We start from the raw sequence: 20,839 nt of genomic DNA, 5'->3' as shown, positions 1-20,839 counted from the left end.
TGAGTAAACATATGAAGATATATAGAGGTTATCACGCGAGTGTGTTTCGGGATGGTAGATATCCTGTATTAGGAATAAACAGTGTATATTAGCGAGTCTTACCGAGCTAAATACATAGTTTTAATTCCTATTAAAAATCTCTTCCGAAACCTTACGAACATTATCTAAAGTTTTCCTGGAATGTGTGCATTAATATATATTACGTCAGAAGGTAAGTGATGTGTCAGTCGTTTTTGACAGTCGACCTGTCCTGGTATAACGTTCAGATGTACGCACAGCGACAAAACGAAACAAGGTAACAATTCGGACATATACTGAACCAAATTAAAAACTTCACAATCCTAAATTTTTAACATTTTGACCAAATCCGACTGTTTTTATTTGGGGAGAAGGTTCCAAGCCGCAGAAGTCTCGAGCACAGATACGGATACTAATTCCGCTGATCTTTATAACTCCAAAGATGCCAAAACTTGTAAAATGGCTGAGCACAGTTAGACACTGATTTTCGGTATATATAAGACTATTTTTTTGATAATGATAGCAAATATCACATTGTTTCTCCATATTCCCAATGGTTAATTCTGACTCGATCGCCGAATGACAAGGGCGACGCCATGTTTCTTTATTATCACTGAAAGTGGTCCTTACTTGAACTTTGATATTTGCATCTCTACCCACATGTAACCCCGATATCGTTTTTATCCGTTGGCTTTATCCTGCCGAGAAATCTACCCCTTATGTGATAAATACATGTATTACTTGATGCACTCTCTCAGCATTAACCCGATGAAGGAGCAAGAAGTAGCTCTGAAACGTCGTGACAAAGAAGAAAAGAAGTTACTATCCATAAAATGACATGTATTCATGTTCTTCTAAATGGCTATCAAAGACTTCATATCCTCATTTGAAACTTCTAAATGTAACACAATGTCAATGCAGCATTAACAGTAGTTTTAAAATGACACCCTGATATGTTGTCCTCGAGGCGATCACTTCGGTATCTGATCGGCTTCTTGGCTCCAGATATCCTTCAGGTTCAGCCTTAGTTAAGTAAGATTATCCTGCCCACTTGATTTCTGTGCTAGTCAACACGCGCGTGTTCTTCGCCGGAATAAACGTGTGTAGGTCCCTGATGAGCGAGTGGTGAGCTGGGTTTAATTCCGCGCATGTGTTAGGTCTTCCACCATGTTGACACCTGGTGTTTCACAATTGTTTTCCATTGAACACACAATCACGCGACGAAAGTTTGTTATCATCGTATACTAATGGCATCATTCAACAATGGCATCATTCGTGACCAACTCGTGTTATTCCGGGACAAGCAGAATAGCGACTCGGGCCCCTCTCGTGGCAATTTTTGCGACCGGATTCCGTAAAACAATTGTCAACTTGTTGCGTAATGGTTCACATATATTTCCCCATATATAATATATATTTCAGGTGCAATTTAAAGCACATCGGGGCATGCGGAATTATAGAGTATGATTGACCACATTTAACTGTTACGGAAGCGTAGTAGGGCCACGGTGAAATTTCTTTTTGGACTTTTGATCTCCTACGTGGGACTTAGTATCTCCTACGTAGGACTTACTATCTCCTACGTAGGACTTATCTACTACGTAGGACTTAATATCTCCTACGTAGGATTTAGTATGGCCTAGAATAACTATCTCTTGCGTAGGACTTAGTATCTCCTACGTAGGACTTAGTATCTACTACGTAGGACTTAATATCTGCTACGTAGGACTTAGTATCTCCTAGGACTTAGTATCTCCTACGTAGGACTTGCTATTTCCTACGTAGGACTTGCTATCTCCTACGTAGGACTTAATATCTCCTACATAGGACTTAATATCTGCTACGTAGGACTTAGTATCTCCTACGTAGGACTTAGTATTTCTTACGTAGGACTTAGTATGGCCTAGAATCACTATCTCCTACGTAGGATTTAGTATCTCCAACGCAGGAGATACTTAGTCCTATGTAAAAGATACTAAGTAGGGAGATACTTAGACACACAAAATTTTCACCGTGTCCCTACTACGCTTCCGTTAACTGTGCATTGGGTATGCTTTTAGATGCAATACATATGTAATTATTTCTGAAGGATTCTTTGACGAAGAACTTCGTACACGCATTCTGATTGGTTTGTCGTATTTTCGCACATAACATTCATCGATAGGGGGACGAGTCTTCTTGCAGGTTACGGAAAGAGGCAAGTGGTGACGAACGCAATGGCATAATATGTGTCAAACATGCTTACTACACGCATGGCCCTAGGTCATCTTAACAACATATAGCCCTATGTTGAGGGAATATCTCAAAGACAGGTAAATGATACAGAATTTAAACGTTTTGAATTGGGACATCATGTGGCTGGTTGTTCGCCGCACTCAGCAATATTCCAGTTATATGATGGCGGTTTTGAAATTAATCGAGTCTGAACCAGACAATCCAGTGATTGGCATTATGAGCATCGATCCACGCAATTGAGATACGATGACATGCATCAACCAAGTCAGCGAGCCTGACCACCCGATCCCGTTAGTCGCGACACGAGTTAAACTACCTAAGTATATGAGAACTTAATATCATACAAGAACTGTTGATCAAACACCGCCCATGTATTACAGCAGATGCGCTGTCTTTGGAAAATCCGTCTTTAATGTCTGTGGGGCGGTCGGGTAGTCTAGTGGTTAAAGCGTTCGCTCGTCACGCCGAAGACCCGGGTTCGATTCCCAACATGGGTACAATGTGTGAAGCCCATTTCTGGTGTCCCCCGCCGTGATATTACTGGAATATTGCTAAAAGCGGCGTAAAACTGTTCTCACTCACACTCACTCACTTTAATGTCTGTGTCACGGTAGTAAACCAATAACGGTAGGTTGAATGACGTCTCTCAATACCCCTTGTCAAAACTGTCTGGCCTTTCCTCTTGGGATTTGGATGCTCATCATCTGCAGTTTTTTTAAACGCTCATCCTTGGACATAATTCGAAATAAAGTCCTCTGAGATGAAATGGGGTTTAAGGTCGGGTCCAAGATTACTGCACTTATATAGCGACGTGCATGGAGGTGTACACAGTATACTGACTCCGATCCGACCAGTCCTTGTTTTAGCCCCTTAATGCCGAGCGCCAGACAGGATAACAACAAGTACCATCTTTAGGTATGACGCTGCCGGGGATCGAGCCCACGACCTTCCGCTCTCCGCCCGGACGCTCTACTACTAGACCACGGAGGCGGTCTCAAGTCCTTTGAGATATGCTAGTTGCATGCAATGTTCTCTTTGTGAAACAACGAAGAGATATCAAGGGTGTTTCTCTTTTTGATTCACGTTTAACAAAACCAATATATCTCACGAATAATATCACGTTGTCAACATATCTACACGTTACACGCGATTGCTTGCCTGTAGCGATACTGTTGGTACAACAAGAGGTGTAGGGTGACCTAGGGTCATGCATGTAGCATGCATGTTTGACACACGTCATGTCGTTGTTGTGAGATGTTAAATCGTCTGTTCTTACACACAACCCCCCCCCCCCCCCCCCCCCCCCACACACACACACACACCCGCCTCTCCCCGACACAGACATTAAATACGGTTTTTCTGACGACTGCGCATCTATCAACAATTCTTGAATAATAATTAATATTAAATATATTAATATTCGTACACTAATCCAGTTTAACTCAAACTCTTGTTCCAATTCAAAACTCATATTCGTATATATAGAGGTTATCACGAAAGTGTGTTTGGAGATGGTAAATATCCTGCATTAGTAATAAACATTGTATTTAGCGAGCCTTGGCGATGGTGGTATTGGTGTCTTGATGTTGACGGTGGCGGTATTGGTGTCTTGATCTTGACGGTGGCGGTATTAGTGTCTTGATCTTGACGGTGGCGGTATTTGTGTCTTGATGTTGGCTATGGCGGTATAAGTGTCTTGATGTTGACGGTGGCGGTATTAGCGTCTTGATGTTGACGGTGGCGGTATTGGTGTCTTGATGTTGGCTATGGCGGTATTGGTGTTTTGATGTTGACGGTGGCGGTATTGGTGTCTTGATGTTGACGGTGGCGGTATTGGTGTCTTGATGTTGACGGTGGCGGTATTGGTGTCTTGATGTTGGCTATGGCGGTATTGGTGTCTTGATGTTGACGGTGGCGGTATTGGTGTCTTGATGTTGGCTATGGCGGTATTGGTGTTTTGATGTTGACGGTGGCGGTATTGGTGTCTTGATGTTGACGGTGGCGGTATTGGTGTCTTGATGTTGACGGTGGCGGTATTGGTGTCTTGATGTTGACGGTGGCGGTATTGGTGTCTTGATCTTGACGGTGGCGGTATTGGTGTCTTGATGTTGACGGTGGCGGTATTGGTGTCTTGATGTTGGCTATGGCGGTATTGGTGTTTTGATGTTGACGGTGGCGGTATTGGTGTTTTGATGTTGACGGTGGCGGTATTGATGTCTTGATGTTGGCTATGGCGGTATTGGTGTTTTGATGTTGACGGTGGCGGTAGTAGTGTCTTGATGTTGACGGTGGCGGTATTGGTGTCTTGATGTTGGCTATGGCGGTATTGGTGTTTTGATGTTGACGGTGGCGGTATTGGTGTCTTGATGTTGACGGTGGCGGTATTGGTGTTTTGATGTTGACGGTGGCGGTATTGGTGTCTTGATGTTGACGGTGGCGGTATTGGTGTCTTGATGTTGACGTTGGCGGTATTGGTGTCTTGATGTTGACTCTGGCGGTATAGGTGCCTTGGTGTTGACTCTGACGGTATTGGTGTCTTGATGTTGGCCGTGGCGGTATTGGTGTCTTAATGTTGACGCTGGCGGTATAAGTGTCTTGATGTTGACGGTGGCGGTATTGGTGTCTTGATGTTGATGGTGGCGGTATTGGTGTCTTGATGTTGACGGTGGCGGTATTGGTGTCTTGATGTTGACGGTGGCGGTATTGGTGTCTTGATGTTGACGGTGGCAGTACTAGTGTCTTGATGTTAACGGTGGCGGGATTGGTGTTTTGATGTTAACGATGGCAGTATTAGTGTTGAAGGTGGCAGCATTGATGATGTCTGGCTTGGAGTGGATGTCTTGATGGTGGCAATATAGATGGTCCAATATTTTGTTTTGTTTTGCCACTATTATATGCATTGGAATAAATTTAGTGTTAACGATTGATGATTATTCAATCATTCTACTTTATATCATGTATTCTGCTCTGTATCGTGTATCCTGCTTTGTATCATGTATCCTACTTTGTGTCATGTATCCTTCAGCAACCCATGCTTGCCATAAAAGGCTACTATGTTGTCGTAAGAGGCGACTAACGGGATCGGGTGGTCAGACTCTCTGACTTGGTTTATGCATGTCATCGTATCCCAGTTGCGTGGACGATGCTCATGATGTCAGTCACTGGATTGTCTGGCCCAGACTCGATTATTTACAGACCGTCGTCATATAGCTGGAATATTGCCGAGCGCGACGTTAAACAACAAACAAACAAACAAATTGTATCATATGTACTTTGTATCATATAGCCTACTTTGTACCATATATATCACGTTGTTGATCATGCGCTGGTTACATGACAATCCCTAGCATACGTTGAGCAGTATAGAACCATGGCCTACAAAGCTTTAACAATAATCATGTGAACGTGCAGACAATGTGTCAGCATATCGAATTATTCAACTGCGCTTCGGGACTCACACAGACGCATCAACATGACGTGGGCGGTCGGTCGGTCGATATTACCTCAAAAGCCGTTAAAAACATCCCGCATATCTAATGTCAGGATCATCAATAATATATGATGATTACCATGTATTTTAAAAAACAAATGTAAAGAGAAACTGTATGTAATACATTCTACAATCACTCAGAGAACATAATTTATTTACAGCATAAAACTATCGTCCCATTCCTTCTTCGCTTATACGGCATCACTGCCGTTACTTCTTAGAACGCGTTCCTTGCATGTAACGTATAACATGTCCTAATCTATGAAACCTTACCTTCACCTCAGTTTCACTTAGGGCAATAAGGGGATACCTTTTGAGAGGCTTCAAGGGAACCTTGAGGCCATGTTTAATTGAACTAGTGGAAGTAGAGTGCACATCGTATGTCTTTGACACACAAATCAATATCACACCATGTGCTGTCTTCGTTCGTTCACCACACCCGTTTCACAACGCGGTTGATCTGTTGTATCGGAAATACTCCTCTGAGCAATTATAGGACCATGCCAGTTAATTGATGGAAAAAGAACTCCCCAACACACACACAAACCCACTCCAACATTCCCACCCTCAAAACACGCTCTCAAGATCATACTGGCAAAGGGAAAATAGTTTTCTTTATTTGCCATTTTGCGTATTTTGATGGAGACATGTTTCGTCTACCCACGCAATGTTGGTGTTTTCACGAACCCACGAACTACTACTATTATACATAAAATACATGCTGTTTTTCGTTGGTTATGGCTATATATGGTGGGAACAAAATATACAATAACATTCTTATTTCATTAGATCATTGACACAAAGACGAAAATATATATATATTTACGAAATTGGTCTCAATCTGTATCTGAATCAAACAAATGGATTTATTACAAAATGGTAAAAGATGAATTGTATCCCGAGCAGTATTTATGTTGTTTAAATGTAAAAATATTCCAGGTTTCCTCAGCGAGATTTCGATGTTGTTCACATGACCTATTTATTGAAACTGGGCGTCACACGTGTATTAAAATAGAAGAACGCATTTGTCAATTGTGAATATCACCTCCTTTTTATATGCCCCTTTTATGCAACATTAAGTGCTAAGTATATACCTGAATATTACCATGTCAATCCCAATTTCTTTAAATTCACATCTCTGTTAAACAATGCGAGGTACTTACTTTTACAAATTGTATCATTTATCATGCCATGAGACACAGGGAAAATATAATGTTATAGACATTACTGGTCTGAATGTACAAATCGTAAATGTACTATAGGGATGTGGCCTCCTCAGTACGGACGGAAGACATTGAGGATACTACTGCTACGAATGGAATATAGATGTTAATCGTTGGAAGCTCACATGTGTACATCCGAGCATCACTAAAGTCGTCAAAACACATGGTGCATCGCCCCTGTTTCTTCACACTTACCGTAATGACGCCAGGGCCTTTTTACTGACTGGGCGGTCGGGTAGCCTTGTGGTTAAAGCGTTCGCTCGTCACGCCGAAGACCCGGGTTCGATTCCCGACATGGGTACAATGTGTGAAGCCCATTTCTGGTGTCCCCCGCCGTCATATTGCTGGAATATTGCTAAAAGCGGCATAAAACCATACTCACTCACTCACTCACAATTTTTACTGACTGTTTTCGGAGAATCGATTGATAAGTAATTTTCTATAATTATCAGAACGCTATCAGGGAAGGTGACGTTCTTCTTTGGTTCTTTATCTTTGTGTGGGCACTGGTAGAGAGTGTACACCCCATATCGCACCTGCGAGAGAAACATGTAACTAAATAAGTAGTATAACCCTGTCAGTACTTTTGATGGATTAAAAACCTTTAAGACCTTTAGATTGAAAGTTTGGTATTATTCAAATTCAAGTCTTTTAAAGGTATTTAGAAGTGATATACATAAGGAAGAGAATTTATGGATGTCAACATCTTTATTATGAGGAACGCAACGTTTCGGAGTATATGTTTACTCCTTCATGAAGAATGAATGCTGACTGACTGACTGATATAGAAGATTTAACGTGCGCTTTCCGACTGTAGCGTATTTCGCACACGGGCCTGGCCAGATCATTAAGTGTATTCCGAAAAGGGTGAAAGTGGTGTGTGCAACCCAAGAGGCGGCTTTTAGGGGTTGCTTAATTTTATTGAATTTTTGGAATTTTTAAATTTGGAATAAATGCCGAGGTGGGTGGAGGAGGGAACTAAGGGAGCCGGGTGAGGTGGGTGTTTGTATGTCTATTGGATTTTGGATTGGTAGATTAATTAGTTTTTAGATGCGCTCAATTAGGTCTGTTCTGATTAGGAATACGCCTAGGGCCTTGAAGTTTTCTAGTTTATTTTCAGGGTTTAGTATTTCATCTAGAGTAGGAACCTTATTTAGATTGAGGGTGGTTTGTAGTGTGGTTCTGTGTGTTTTGTAGTGTGTGCAGTGGATGAGTGCGTGTTCTGTGGTTTCGGGTTGTTTGCAGTGGGGGCAGTTGCCTGTGGTGTGCCTTTTAAGTTTTTTTAGGTGGTTATTTAGGTTAGTGTATCCTGTTTGGAGTTTTGTAATTGATCTGTCAATTTTTTTTGAGGGGTGTAGGATTTTAGGTTTGGCTAGTGGTTTTCTGAGCACTTTTTTGATATGGCTATTTGTGTTTTGATATTGATTATGCCATTTTTTGGTTATTTTTTGTTTGTTAACACTTTTAATTTCTGATTTTGAGATGGGTAGGTTTAGGCTTATTTCTGGTATTTTGAGAGATAATTTAGCTGCTTTATCGGCGCTTTCGATGCCGTAAATTCCTACGTGGGCTGGGATCCACAAGAAGGTTATTTGTTTGTCTGCTTTTGTTAGGTCGTTGGAGCTTTTAAGTATTTGGTTTATTAATTTAGGTCGTTTTTTTGGTAATTTTGGTTTGGAGGGCTTGTAGTCCACTAAGGGAGTCGGTGAGAATTAGGATTTTATTGTTGTTTTTTAGATTGTTGGTTATGCAGGGCTGAGGCCATGCCCATAAGTTCGGCCGTGAATATAGATTGGTTGTTAGGGAGTCGGTAAGATTGTGTGGATATAACTGGTTGTGTGGTATGGACTCCGAAACCTGTGTGGTTAGAGATCGGGTCTGAAGACCCGTCAGTGTATATGTGACACCAATTTGGCCAATTTTCGTGTATGTATGCGAGTGTGGTGGTTTTAGCTATGTTTGGGTCGGTTTGTTTATTTATTTGGTTTGCTAGCGTTGTGTCTATTTTGGGTATTTTGAGTTTAGGGGTGAAGATATTTGATTTTTGCAGTTTTGTTTAAGATTTTGAGTTTGGTGTTCATTGAGGTAGTTAGTTATTCTTTGGGATATTGGGGTGAGTAAGGGGTGTTTGCGAGCTAGAGCTTGGTTTCTTGGGCTAATGTTTTGGTTAATTAAGTTTTGGATGAGAGGGTTTGTTTGGGACGCGGCCCAGAAATTAAGGCTTAGATGTTCCCTGCGTAGATTTAGTGGCATTTCCCCTGTAAGTGCCTGAAGTGATGTGTAGGAGGTGCCATGTTGGGTGCGTGTAATTAGTTTAAGGGCTTGGTATTGTATTGAGTCAAGTTTTTTAGATAGAGAGTTGTTTAGGGTATTGTATATGGCGCAGCCGTAGTCTAGTTTTGATCTAATTAGTGCTGTGTAGAGTGAGAGGAGGGTATCTTTGGAGGCTCCCCAGTTAGAGCCGGTGAGACATCTTAGTGTGTTAAGGTCTTTGCTGCATTTAGTTTTTAGGTTTTGGACATGAGCCTCCCAGGTGAGGTGTTCATCGAAAATGAGTCCTAAGAATTTGGTTTGTTTTTGGAATTTGATTGTTTGGTTGTTTAGCTGGAGGATTGGGAAGTCAGGTTTCATGTTTTTATGTTTGAATACTACTCCTGTTGTTTTATCTGAGTTAATGAATGCTATGAGGCAGAGAGCATATATATGTTCATGTAAGAACAACAAAAGTAATAAGATAACAAAATGTGGAAACTTAACAAGGGAAGACAACAGATAATTGGCGCTGACAGGTGGTTAGCAATAGACAATGGAAGCCAAACCTGTACAGTAATTAGCGCTGAAAGGTATGGACAGCTGGAAGCCAGTATTTAAATTATCATTGATTTGTAATTGTCAGTGTATAATAGGCAAACGGGAAGCCGGGTGTAATTAGCACTGAAAGGTAAAACCTTGTGTTCCTCATAATAAAAAAGCTGGCATCCATAAATTCTCTTCCTTATTCAAATTGTTTATTGACGGTAAACTGAAAGGCCATTGGCTTATACTTGCAGATAATAATGTAATGTTGATGGCGCACAATTGGATTATGTCATGATGGTTACTGTTATATGTACACGACTAATTGACTGGTTAATTAGTAAGATTTGTATAATCTCGTTCATTAATATGTACGATGTGTATTATGATGATGATGTGGAAGCCACTTGGAAATTTGAAAAAATAAAAAATAATAATAATTAGAAGGTAAGCGTGATTCTTCTAACTGACAATGCATGATACATGTACAGTGCAATAATGTGTACTAATGTAACATTTGAAAGTGACATGAGTATGCTAATCAACAGATAATTAAAAAATATGTACACGTCTTTGGAATATATTTATTTCTTAATTGAAGATAGAGTTTACGTGACGATTTCCAATTTGAAACATGTTAAACATAAATCTTTACGTAAAAGAACCTAGTGCGAAACCAACAAACAACCAACAAGCGGCATACTATCAACAAATACAAAAGTCAACTTTCCCTTCATGTCATGCCTCAGTAAAAAGCTTTAAAAAAGTGACAAAAATGGTGTCCGATGCAATTCCCTATCTTTACTTGTACCAAATGTTCCCATGTTTTTTCAGGTGAAGAATTGACTTGGCTTTGCATGTGTTTGTGACGGGTGCCACCAGTGGTGAAGGATACGCTTACCTTTTTCGCGAACACCTGGTATCATTACTAGTTGATAGTAATTCATAAACACATGCTCGTGATATAGTCAGAATCGTACAATCGACTCTGCTTAATGCAAAGTTTTCTATTTGATATGGAAAGGATTTTGGCACCTGGTTTACAATATTCAGTTAGTTTGCAAATCAATACAAATTACTGCACAGCAGTTACAATAGCAGTACACAACAGAGACGAAGTACAATGTGCAATGGCAATATATACTGAACCGCAAAAAAAAACCGCTACCATGGATAGATATATGAGAAACCTTATCTATCAAAACACTGTAAACATGCTTTGAGACAAATTGAAAACTTGGAAAAACTGATCATCAAGGTTGAAATGCACATGCGTTCCCCCATTTCTTGCCCTATAAAAATCCACCCAGATCGGATAACATTCATTCGTTACTGAATTGCTGCCACATACAAAGATTGACAAGAAATCAGCGACACCAAGCCCTTGCACGATTGCAAGCTGGCCAAACTGCCCGGCAAGTAGCCAATGCATTTGTAGTCCACGTAAGGACCATATACCGACCACGATGACCGACCACGTAGTGGAAGACCAAGGGTCACCACCCGACGTCAGGATCGTCACATTGTGCGACAGCATCTTCAAGATCGCTTTGTTCCTGCTGCAGAAACTGCTCGACAGACCATGGGGACACACCAGCGACACATTAGTGCGGACGATTGACGAGCAGACACCTCCACTGTCACAGGCCACACCAAGGACCCATTCTAACATCACGTCATCGCCGGGACCGTCTTCAGTGGGCAACACAGCACCAGCATTGGCGCCACCAGCAGTGGAGAAGAGTCCTGTTCTCAGACGAGAGCCGTTACTGTATCTCAACAGCAGATGGCAGAGGGAGAGTCTGGCGAGAGATTCGTGGGGTGGTCCGAGCATCGTGGTGTGGGGTGGAATTGGTCTTGCACAGAGCGACCGGTCGGCCCTGTGGTCTTCCAGAGCATGGGTCCAGGGAGAGGCAATGGTGTCACAGCAGCTCGGTACATCGATCAAGTCTTGAGACCACACGCCTTACCTCATTTTGCACGTCGCTGCAACCACGAATTTCAGCATTATAACGCCCGTGCCAACACTGCGAGAGCAACAAGAGACTTCCTCCAGCAGAATGGCAGAACCATGCAGTGGTTTGCCCTCAGTCCCGATTTAAATGCCATTGTACACCTGTGGGACGTCAGGCGTTCCGCAGAGTGTGGGCTCAAGTGCCAATGACCTTCATCAACCGCCTCATCCATTCCAAATATCGACGATGCACGGCACATATCAATACACATGGCGGACACACGAGATACTAACTTGTGATGCCGTTCACGTTAAGAACATTTGACACTTTAATTTCAACCTTTATGATCCGTTTTGATGATCAAGTTTCATCTTTTTAATATGTCCCAAAGTATGTGTGCAGTGTTTGGACAAATAAGGTTTCTCATATGATCTATCCATAGTGACGTTGCTTTTGCGGTTCAGTATATGCCCATTTGCTAGTTCTTAGCCACATTATCTCTTTAAAGTTCATAATGACATCAACAACATCCTCATCTATCCTGCGTCCAAACTAAACTGAAAGGGTGATTTTGATATTTGTTGCCAAATATATTTTATTGCCAAATATGCTTTATTGCGTGAGTGTGATCGAGATAGGATATCATTTTACAGGATTTTACTGGGTATCGCATGGATGGAATAGGCGTCAGTGTTAACCAATACTTCATACAGCGCTTGAGTGAAAATACAATGTATATATAATGGGTATTTGCCACGTTTGGTATTATGAAACGTAAAGTCGCACTCCCACATGCAACCATGTCCTCGTGTCCCCCGGGGAGAAAAGCCGCATGCCGTTAATGGTGTAGAGGGATTGGATATTTGATATTAGATGATGGTGTTTGAGGCTAGGGCTGGTGGAGGAATCAATAAAAGATCACCTGCCGCTTTGATTTTGCCACGTTCCTGGCATCATTAAGTTGTAATTCAGATGAATTCAGTCTATTTGTCTCAAACCACCAGCGGTAGTACAGGAGTGTCACGTAAAATGCCATTATAAATGGACCGATACATCAAGACACATGTGACAATTATGTCTTTCTAAGATCTATACAATATACATTGATAAATCTTTTATCATCTCCCCAGAGGGTAAAAATATATCAATCTTTTGGTGAATATGGAAGTAAAATTGTTTTTCAGACATAAAGGGTTATTCTACATTCCTGGAGAGGTTCCCTCCTGAAAATGATGGAGAGGTACATAAATGGCCCGTTCTCCATTCCTTCGGTATATCCTTCCAACGGTCAGTATCAACAGGTAGATAATGGTTTAACGTGCTATCTCTTTGAGTGAAGGAATTGATATGTATTTCGGAATCAAGGTACTTTTAAATAATTGGGAAATGTATTCAAATGCTGATAATAATATCAGGTACTTATCAAAATTAAGATTTTTAATAAAAGTCTGATAATAATATCCTTTCGAGCTTGATAAAATGCTTTATCTCTACTTAAGTATTTTTTGGTTTTGTAATACATCTTCTTTAAGAGGCATTTAGAAGTTGGAGTACTAAGTAAGGATAAGCTGTATGGATGAACAACTTCTTTATTACAATCAGGAGCGAGGTTTTTGTGTCGGTTCTAAAACCACTATGAAGCAAGTGATGTACAGAGTTACTTACTTACTTACGTTTGGAGATTTAACGTGCGCTTTCCGACTGGAGCGTATTTCGCACACGGGCCCGGTCGGGCCATTTAGCGTGGTTTTGAAGGGAAAATAAAGGTGTTGCAACCAGAGGGGGGTTTTAGTGGTTGCTTATATAAGTTTTGGAGATTTTGAAATTTGGAATGCATGCCTAGGGGTGTGGTAGTGTACTAAGGGAGTGTGTTGGTGTGTGTTTGTTTGTTTATGTGGTGTGGTTGAGTGTTTTTAGATGCGGATCATTAGATTGGTTTTAGTTAAGTATACGCCTAGTGCTTTAAATTTTTCTGTATTGTTATGTGGATTTAGGATTGATTCTAGGGTTATGGCTTTATCTAGTTTTAGATTTGTTTGGAGTGTTGCTCGGTGGGTTTGGTAGTGCGTGCAGTGTAAGAGTGCATGTTCTATTGTTTCCAGGTGTGGGCAGTGCATGGGTCCAGGGAGAGGCAATGGTGTCACAGCAGCTCGGTACATCGATCAAGTCTTGAGACCACACGCCTTACCTCATTTTGCACGTCGCTGCAACCACGAATTTCAGCATTATAACGCCCGTGCCAACACTGCGAGAGCAACAAGAGACTTCCTCCAGCAGAATGGCAGAACCATGCAGTGGTTTGCCCTCAGTCCCGATTTAAATGCCATTGTACACCAGTGGGACGTCAGGCGTTCCGCAGAGTGTGGGCTCAAGTGCCAATGACCTTCATCAACCGCCTCATCCATTCCAAATATCGACGATGCACGGCACATATCAATACACATGGCGGACACACGAGATACTAACTTGTGATGCCGTTCACGTTAAGAACATTTGACACTTTAATTTCAACCTTTATGATCCGTTTTGATGATCAAGTTTTTAGATGCGGATCATTAGATTGGTTTTAGTTAAGTATACGCCTAGTGCTTTAAATTTTTCTGTATTGTTATGTGGATTTAGGATTGATTCTAGGGTTATGGCTTTATCTAGTTTTAGATTTGTTTGGAGTGTTGCTCGGTGGGTTTGGTAGTGCGTGCAGTGTAAGAGTGCATGTTCTATTGTTTCCAGGTGTGGGCAGTGCATGGGTCCAGGGAGAGGCAATGGTGTCACAGCAGCTCGGTACATCGATCAAGTCAAGTGTGGGCATTTTCCGGTTGCGTGTTTTTTTATTTTTAGGAGTTGACTGTTTAGTTTAGTGTGACCTGTTTGGAGTTTGGTGATTATTCTATCAATTTTCTTGGATGGATGGAGGATTTTAGGTTTGGTTAGAGGTTTTTTGAGGATTTTGATTATCTGTGTGTTTGTTTTTAGGTATGTCTTATGCCATTTTTGGGTGATTTTACGTTTGTTAATGCTTTTGATCTCTGCTTTAGATATTGGTAGATTAAGGCTTATTTCAGGAATTTTGAGGGATTTTTTGGCGGCTTGATCGGCGTTTTCGTTTCCATATATTCCTACGTGGGCCGGGATCCAGATAAATGCTATTTGTTTGCCTGCCTCTGTTAAGTTATTTGCGCTTTTGAGTATTTGGTTAATGAGTTTAGGGCGGTTTTTTTGTACAGAGTATGGTTGACAAGAATATATACGAGAATGAGGCAGTGTTTGTATATACAGTAGAGTAGACTGGGATGTAGTTACACTGGTGTGGAGAAGCCTGTTATGTATACATAAGAGGAGATATGAGGTAAACATCTTAACAGGTGAAGCCAGTAGTATAAACAAAGAATTATGACTGATTGGAATGTTTGTTCATCCATATATCTTATCCTTATTTACCTTTAATATCTTTTCAACTTTTGAGGCTAGCCAATTTGTATTACACTTTAAAGGAATCAGTAAAAACGTATGTCAGTCCAATATTATTCAGTGGCACTTCAACACAATTTAGTCCGAATTTCTTTATTTCACATACTGAAGAGGCCACAGGCCTATAGTACAAGTTGAAGAATATACAGTTTTATACAATTTATGTACATATCTCACCAGATCACCTCACGTCATTCCACCTCGCATTTCAACGCAGTCACATAATTTCACACATTCAGTACAATACCATGCCCTGTAATTTCATAATTTCTATATTACCATATCACATCTTGTTATATCATACAACATATTCTATAACATCATATCATATTGTATCATTATTATAAGATCATATTATATAGTATTATTTCATATAACATTATCATAACATACTATACATACCATCGTACCATATATCACAACTATATTGTATCACATTTCAACATGTCATATCACACAACACATTAGCAATGTCATAGCTTGTCCCATCTTATCTTATCATATCATACCATATAATGCCATGTCAATTTATTTCATATCAATCAATCAATATTTATTCAACACTGGAAGAACGCAAGCCATATAATATGTACACTAAAAAACAGTATTTACACAATTTCTATAATATACATAATATATTGCATCATATCCCCTCATGCATCATATCACACCACATCACTTCATATCATATCACATCATGTCATGTCACATCATATCATTTCATATACATATAACTATACTTAACCATTTGTAATATCACGTCCCACAATATCATATGACAGCCTAGTAGTTTAATACCATTTCTATCTCTTTTGTTTGTAGTTTATTCAGATGGCAAATATCTATAAATATGTACTTAATGTATATACACAATAGTTTCCTAGTACCAAGCAGCTAAGATTATTCTTTCATAAGGTTCTGTCGGTATAAAGATGCATAATATATGAACATGGACACATTTTGTAAGATACTTCTTTTTGTGTTTGACAGCAATGTAACAAATTTAATAATATTAGGGTACCTGTAATAATAAGCTTGCAGGTATTTTTCTCTAAGGTGTAAATACACTGGACATACAAGTAAGAAATGAAATTCATCTTCTACTGAGTTTAAACTACATAGATTACAGATTCTTTCTTCACGAGGAATGTTTACATAGCGCCCTGTTTCTATTAAAAGGTCGTGAGAAGAACATCTAAAGCGTGAAAGAGCCGTTCGAAATTTTTTAATATTAACTTTTGATAAATAATCTTCCATAATTATTTCTGATTTAAACATTTTGTAATAAAAGCATTTGTTTGTTAGAGTCAATGATGCAGTCCAAGATTGTAAATAAATATCCTTTAATCTCTGGGTTAATGAAAGTATAAACATTAGTTTGGAATACACATTTTGGTTTTGCCAAATATCACCAAAGCCACAACTGAAAAGTAATTCTCTAACACCTGTAACCCAGTTTCTTTTCCCATTATTATCATAAACTATCATCATATTATAACACTTTTTTGGCAATCTATATGGGGGCATGTCAATAAGTCTCAGCCAGTATTTAATAACTTTTATATTTGAATATACATAGAGAGGGAATCTTCCACATTCTCCATACACCACCAAGCTGGAAGTGTTTATTTTAACACCTAAATACTTTTTGCAAACATATAAATGAATCCTTTCTATGGCATCAAAGTGCTGTAAACCCCAGACTTCTGCCCCATACAACAAAATGGGGAGTATCTTTATATCAAATATTTTAAAAATTTAGTCATGGATACTCAGTTGGATTCATTTCAGAATCTTAGAAAAATATAGAGGAGATGTGGTCACTTTGGTGTCATTGATATGTAAACTTATTCCACAGACTTCACCACAGACAATAAAGACTTTTACCCCCTGGAGACCGCCTCCGTGGTCTAGTGGTAGAGCGTCCGCCCGGAAAGCGGAAGGTCTGTGGTTTGATCCCCGGCCGCATCATACCAAAAGACGTTAAAAGATGGTACTTGTTGTTACCCTGTTTGGCGCTCGGCATTAAGGGGATAAAAAACAAGGACTGGTCGGCTCGGAGTCAGTAGACTGTGTCAGAGTGGAGTATTCATGTTAAACTGCGACATGGTATCTCAGTGAGCTAGCACTATAAATCAGAATAAGTCCGGACTAGTACAAGCAGCCACACAAACACACATACGTACATGCATGTCGCTATATAAGTGCAATAATCTTGGACGCGACGTTAAACCCCATTACACCTCACCTCACTACCCCCTGGATGCCATTTGGACATATATGTCCCTACACAAAATGCAGTTGCTGTGCGAGAGGGACATATGTGTCCTTCTGAAACATCATGTTAAAAGAATTGGCACAGCGATAGTACACAGGCTATTTTTTGGTGGCAGCCAGAGAGTTAACTTAAGTTACTTAGTACGCTTTCCTGCGAGGTTTAGGAATTTGAAATGTACTTTTTCGATTTTGTCTAGGTCTTCCTATTCCTTAATTTCTGACCCAATAAGGGGCGATAGGTAGCCTAATGGTTAAAGCCTTCGCTCGTCACGCTTAAGACCAGGATTCGATTCCCCACATCAGTACAATACGTGAAGCCCATTTCTGGTGTCCCCCGTCGTGACATTGCTAAAAATATTGCTTAAGGACGACGGAAAACTAAACTCGCTCACTGTTTACTAGGAGTGAGTTCTCACTCACTCCGATCCTGTAATAAGATCGGTCTATGCTTATAAATGACGGCTCTTTTAAAGAGAGACATGTTATAGCTGTGGAGATTATATAACTTAATATTGCCATCGCATAACTGTGATGGCATCATGAAATAACCGCGATATTGTCATGATAAATCTGTGCTATTGGCATTTCTTACACACATATGGGTGAAAAACCAATTTGAGATAATTGGTATCAAACATATGTGTGAGATCGAATACCAGACCCGTGATTGGCTGCTCCATGGTGATGACCTGAGGTCAGGTGATGATGGACTACTTAATTTCTTGCTAAGTTACTCGTCCTTCAGTCGAATGTACACTTATGTGTGTTGAACGTTATGGTTTTCGAGTGTTACCCCCTGGATGCCACTGCGACATATATGTCCCTCCTCATCAACCCTCACTTCGAAATCGAATAACATTCAAAATACATCACGCACACTAAAACGTGAAGATCGGGGGTAGAATAGATCTTCAGCAACTCATGCTTGTCGCAAGAGGCGACTAACGGGATCGGGTTGTCAGACTCACTGACTTGGTTGATGCATGTCATCGTATCCCAATTGTGTGGATCTATGCTCATGATGTCAATCACTGGATTGTCTGGTCCAGACTCGATTATTTACAGACCACCGCCAAATAGCTGGAATATCGCTGAAACAAAACAAACACAGAAACCAGAGACGTGAGACCTCAGACACTTATGAGGCGCGTATATTTAAAACTCAGGTGCGATACATACATCCCTCAATTCCTCATACATTTTAGAATCAAATGACATATGGTCTTTGGCACCAATACAAATATCTAGTTGAAATCAAGCGTAATAAAGTAGTTGTGGACACGAACGAACACTGTGTTCGGAAAACTGTATTTGTTTTAAATGTAAACCAAGAAAATTCAGATTTTATACTGTGTAGCATTCTCTCCTAATTTGAGCGATCCATTCCTCTCATTGTTGCATATGTTGGCCCACGTGTTTGCTAATATTCATGGGAAGAGTATCTTAGCTCGATGTATGAAATTAAAGATATATACGGGACATCATGTAAATTCAACAGAAATCGTGAAAGTTTCCGTCCTGTGTGACGCCATGACTGACGCAAAATGACGCCCAACGAGGACGGTAGTTATCTCTATTTCCCGACAAATTCCCTTGGTTACATGGGAAAACATAAATACAAATAACAGTACACAGATTGTCAGATTGTTTCTGATCACTTACATGGCGCATATATGTATATTCGATCAACGATAGTCCTTCGTAGTGAACACGCCATTTTGAAAAAATCGGTAACCGGAAGTGATGTCATACGGAAGTAAACATTGTTGAGCATATTTTGTAATTTCTTTGAGGTGAAACTATTAACTCGGCATCCAGCGGGTAGTTGACCTTATCTTATTTGCATTACCATCATCGCCTTGATAATCCACAGATATAGCGGAAACCTTTTTGTGTAGGGTCGCATTACTTATAAGTAAGCAGTATGTCTGGTGACGTCACTAATGACCGATGTGTTATGTATCAATGCGCCACTGTGATCATGACAACAGACAAAATGCATCGATTCGATGCTAAAAAGGTGCGATTTAAGGCTGTGCAGGAAACAGATTACTGCAATCGTGACTGTCAGATTCCATTTATTTTACAGCTCTTTCTTTCAAAGCGGATCTAACTCGCCTTCGCTTGAAACAACTCGTTATAAGATAAATGGTATCTGACAAACACTCGTGCAGTAATCTCTGTATCCATGACAACACTATAAGTGAGTGGTAGGGGGCACGAGTAGCCTAGTCGTCTAAGGCGCCGTGCAGAGGAGCTTCCCTTGGGCATGTCAGAAACCCATGATTGTGGGTTCGAATCCCGGTTCGCCCCTATTATGTTTCTAGGTTTGTTAGCACCAAATCCGTGCACGTGGGTTTCACCGAAGTGGTAAACGTCTGTGACCTGCATCACTTCGGGCTTTCCTCCAACATGAAGCTGACACAGCGATATACCTGGAAAAAGCGGCGTTAAACCCAACTCACTCACATGTTGTATTCTGGGGACTGTAACACGGGTCTTGGAACCTACGAGTGAACACTGTAACCACGAGGCTACCCCATCGCCCTGAAAATACTGCCACATATGTTTGTTTGTTTGTTGTTTACGCAACATTCAACAATATTCCAGCTGCATGACGGCTGTCTGTAACTAATCGCGTCTCGACCAGACAATCCAGTGATTGACATCATGAGCATCGATCTAGGCAAATTGGATACGATGACAGTCATGCATCAACCAAGTCAGCGAGCCTGACCACCCGATCCCAGTTAGTCGCCTCTTACGACAAGCATAATCGCCCTGGGTTGGGTTGCTGAAGACCTTTTCTCACACGGTTCTTCACTGGTCCTGCCACATATATAACGACTGGCTGTCGATGATATTATATATGATTGTGTTATAATTGCATTTTCGATATCGACTCATATTACGCATTGTATTGTTTTCCGTGATCAGGATATCTAATTTAACACCAGCAAGGTTATCAGGCGCATCTCACAGAGCACGCTGTCTGCAACGTTAATGTAGCCGACGTTGTACAGTTATCGGGGACGCCAATTGATGCAGATACATTGGTACTACAGTAGCGCTCTTCCATCCCTCTCCAGGAATGGTCGGGTAGTCTAGTAGTTAAAGCGTTCGCTCGTCACGCCGAAGACCCGGGTTCGATTCCCGACATGGGTACAATGTGTGAAGCTCATTTCTGGTGTCCCCCGCCGTGATATTGCTGGAATATTGCTAAAAGCGGCAAAAAACCATACTCACTCACTCACTATTGACACTTAACATTTCTGAAAGTAGATTCAATCTCCCATTCATTCTAAACTGTTTCTTTGTTTAGAATGAATTCTTGCTAGCGGCGTCACATCCCCGCACGGGTATGGAAAATAGCAAGA

The 20,839-nt window shown here is 40.7% G+C and overlaps 1 protein-coding gene across 1 annotated transcript; it reads right to left on the bottom strand.

Moving 5' to 3' along the window:
- Positions 1-3,970: 3,970 nt before the first annotated feature.
- On the bottom strand, positions 3,971-11,596 carry LOC139452007 (uncharacterized). The gene is made up of 2 exons (XM_071233286.1): positions 11,357-11,596; positions 3,971-4,744 (listed from the first exon to the last, which is right to left on the bottom strand). The coding sequence occupies exons 1-2, from the start codon at positions 11,594-11,596 to the stop codon at positions 3,971-3,973; spliced, it is 1,014 nt and encodes a 337-aa protein (XP_071089387.1).
- Between the last annotated feature and the right edge of the window lie 9,243 nt (positions 11,597-20,839).

Source organism: Haliotis cracherodii, unplaced genomic scaffold (genome assembly GCF_022045235.1).
Source record: "Haliotis cracherodii isolate W230 unplaced genomic scaffold, xgHalCrac1.p SCAF_9, whole genome shotgun sequence".
Taxonomy (NCBI): Eukaryota; Metazoa; Mollusca; class Gastropoda; order Lepetellida; family Haliotidae; genus Haliotis; species Haliotis cracherodii.
This window is presented reverse-complemented; position numbering and strand designations above follow the sequence as displayed.

Bases quoted from the DNA above. Each gene is read 5' to 3' on its own strand.
- LOC139452007 (XM_071233286.1), bottom strand. From the start codon at position 11,596: ATGCTCGGACCACCCCACGAATCTCTCGCCAGACTCTCCCTCTGCCAT. The intron at 4,745-11,356 runs GTGTGTCCCCAT...CTATACCGCCAG, and splicing joins TCCGCACTAATGTGTCGCTG to AGTCAACATCAAGACACCAA.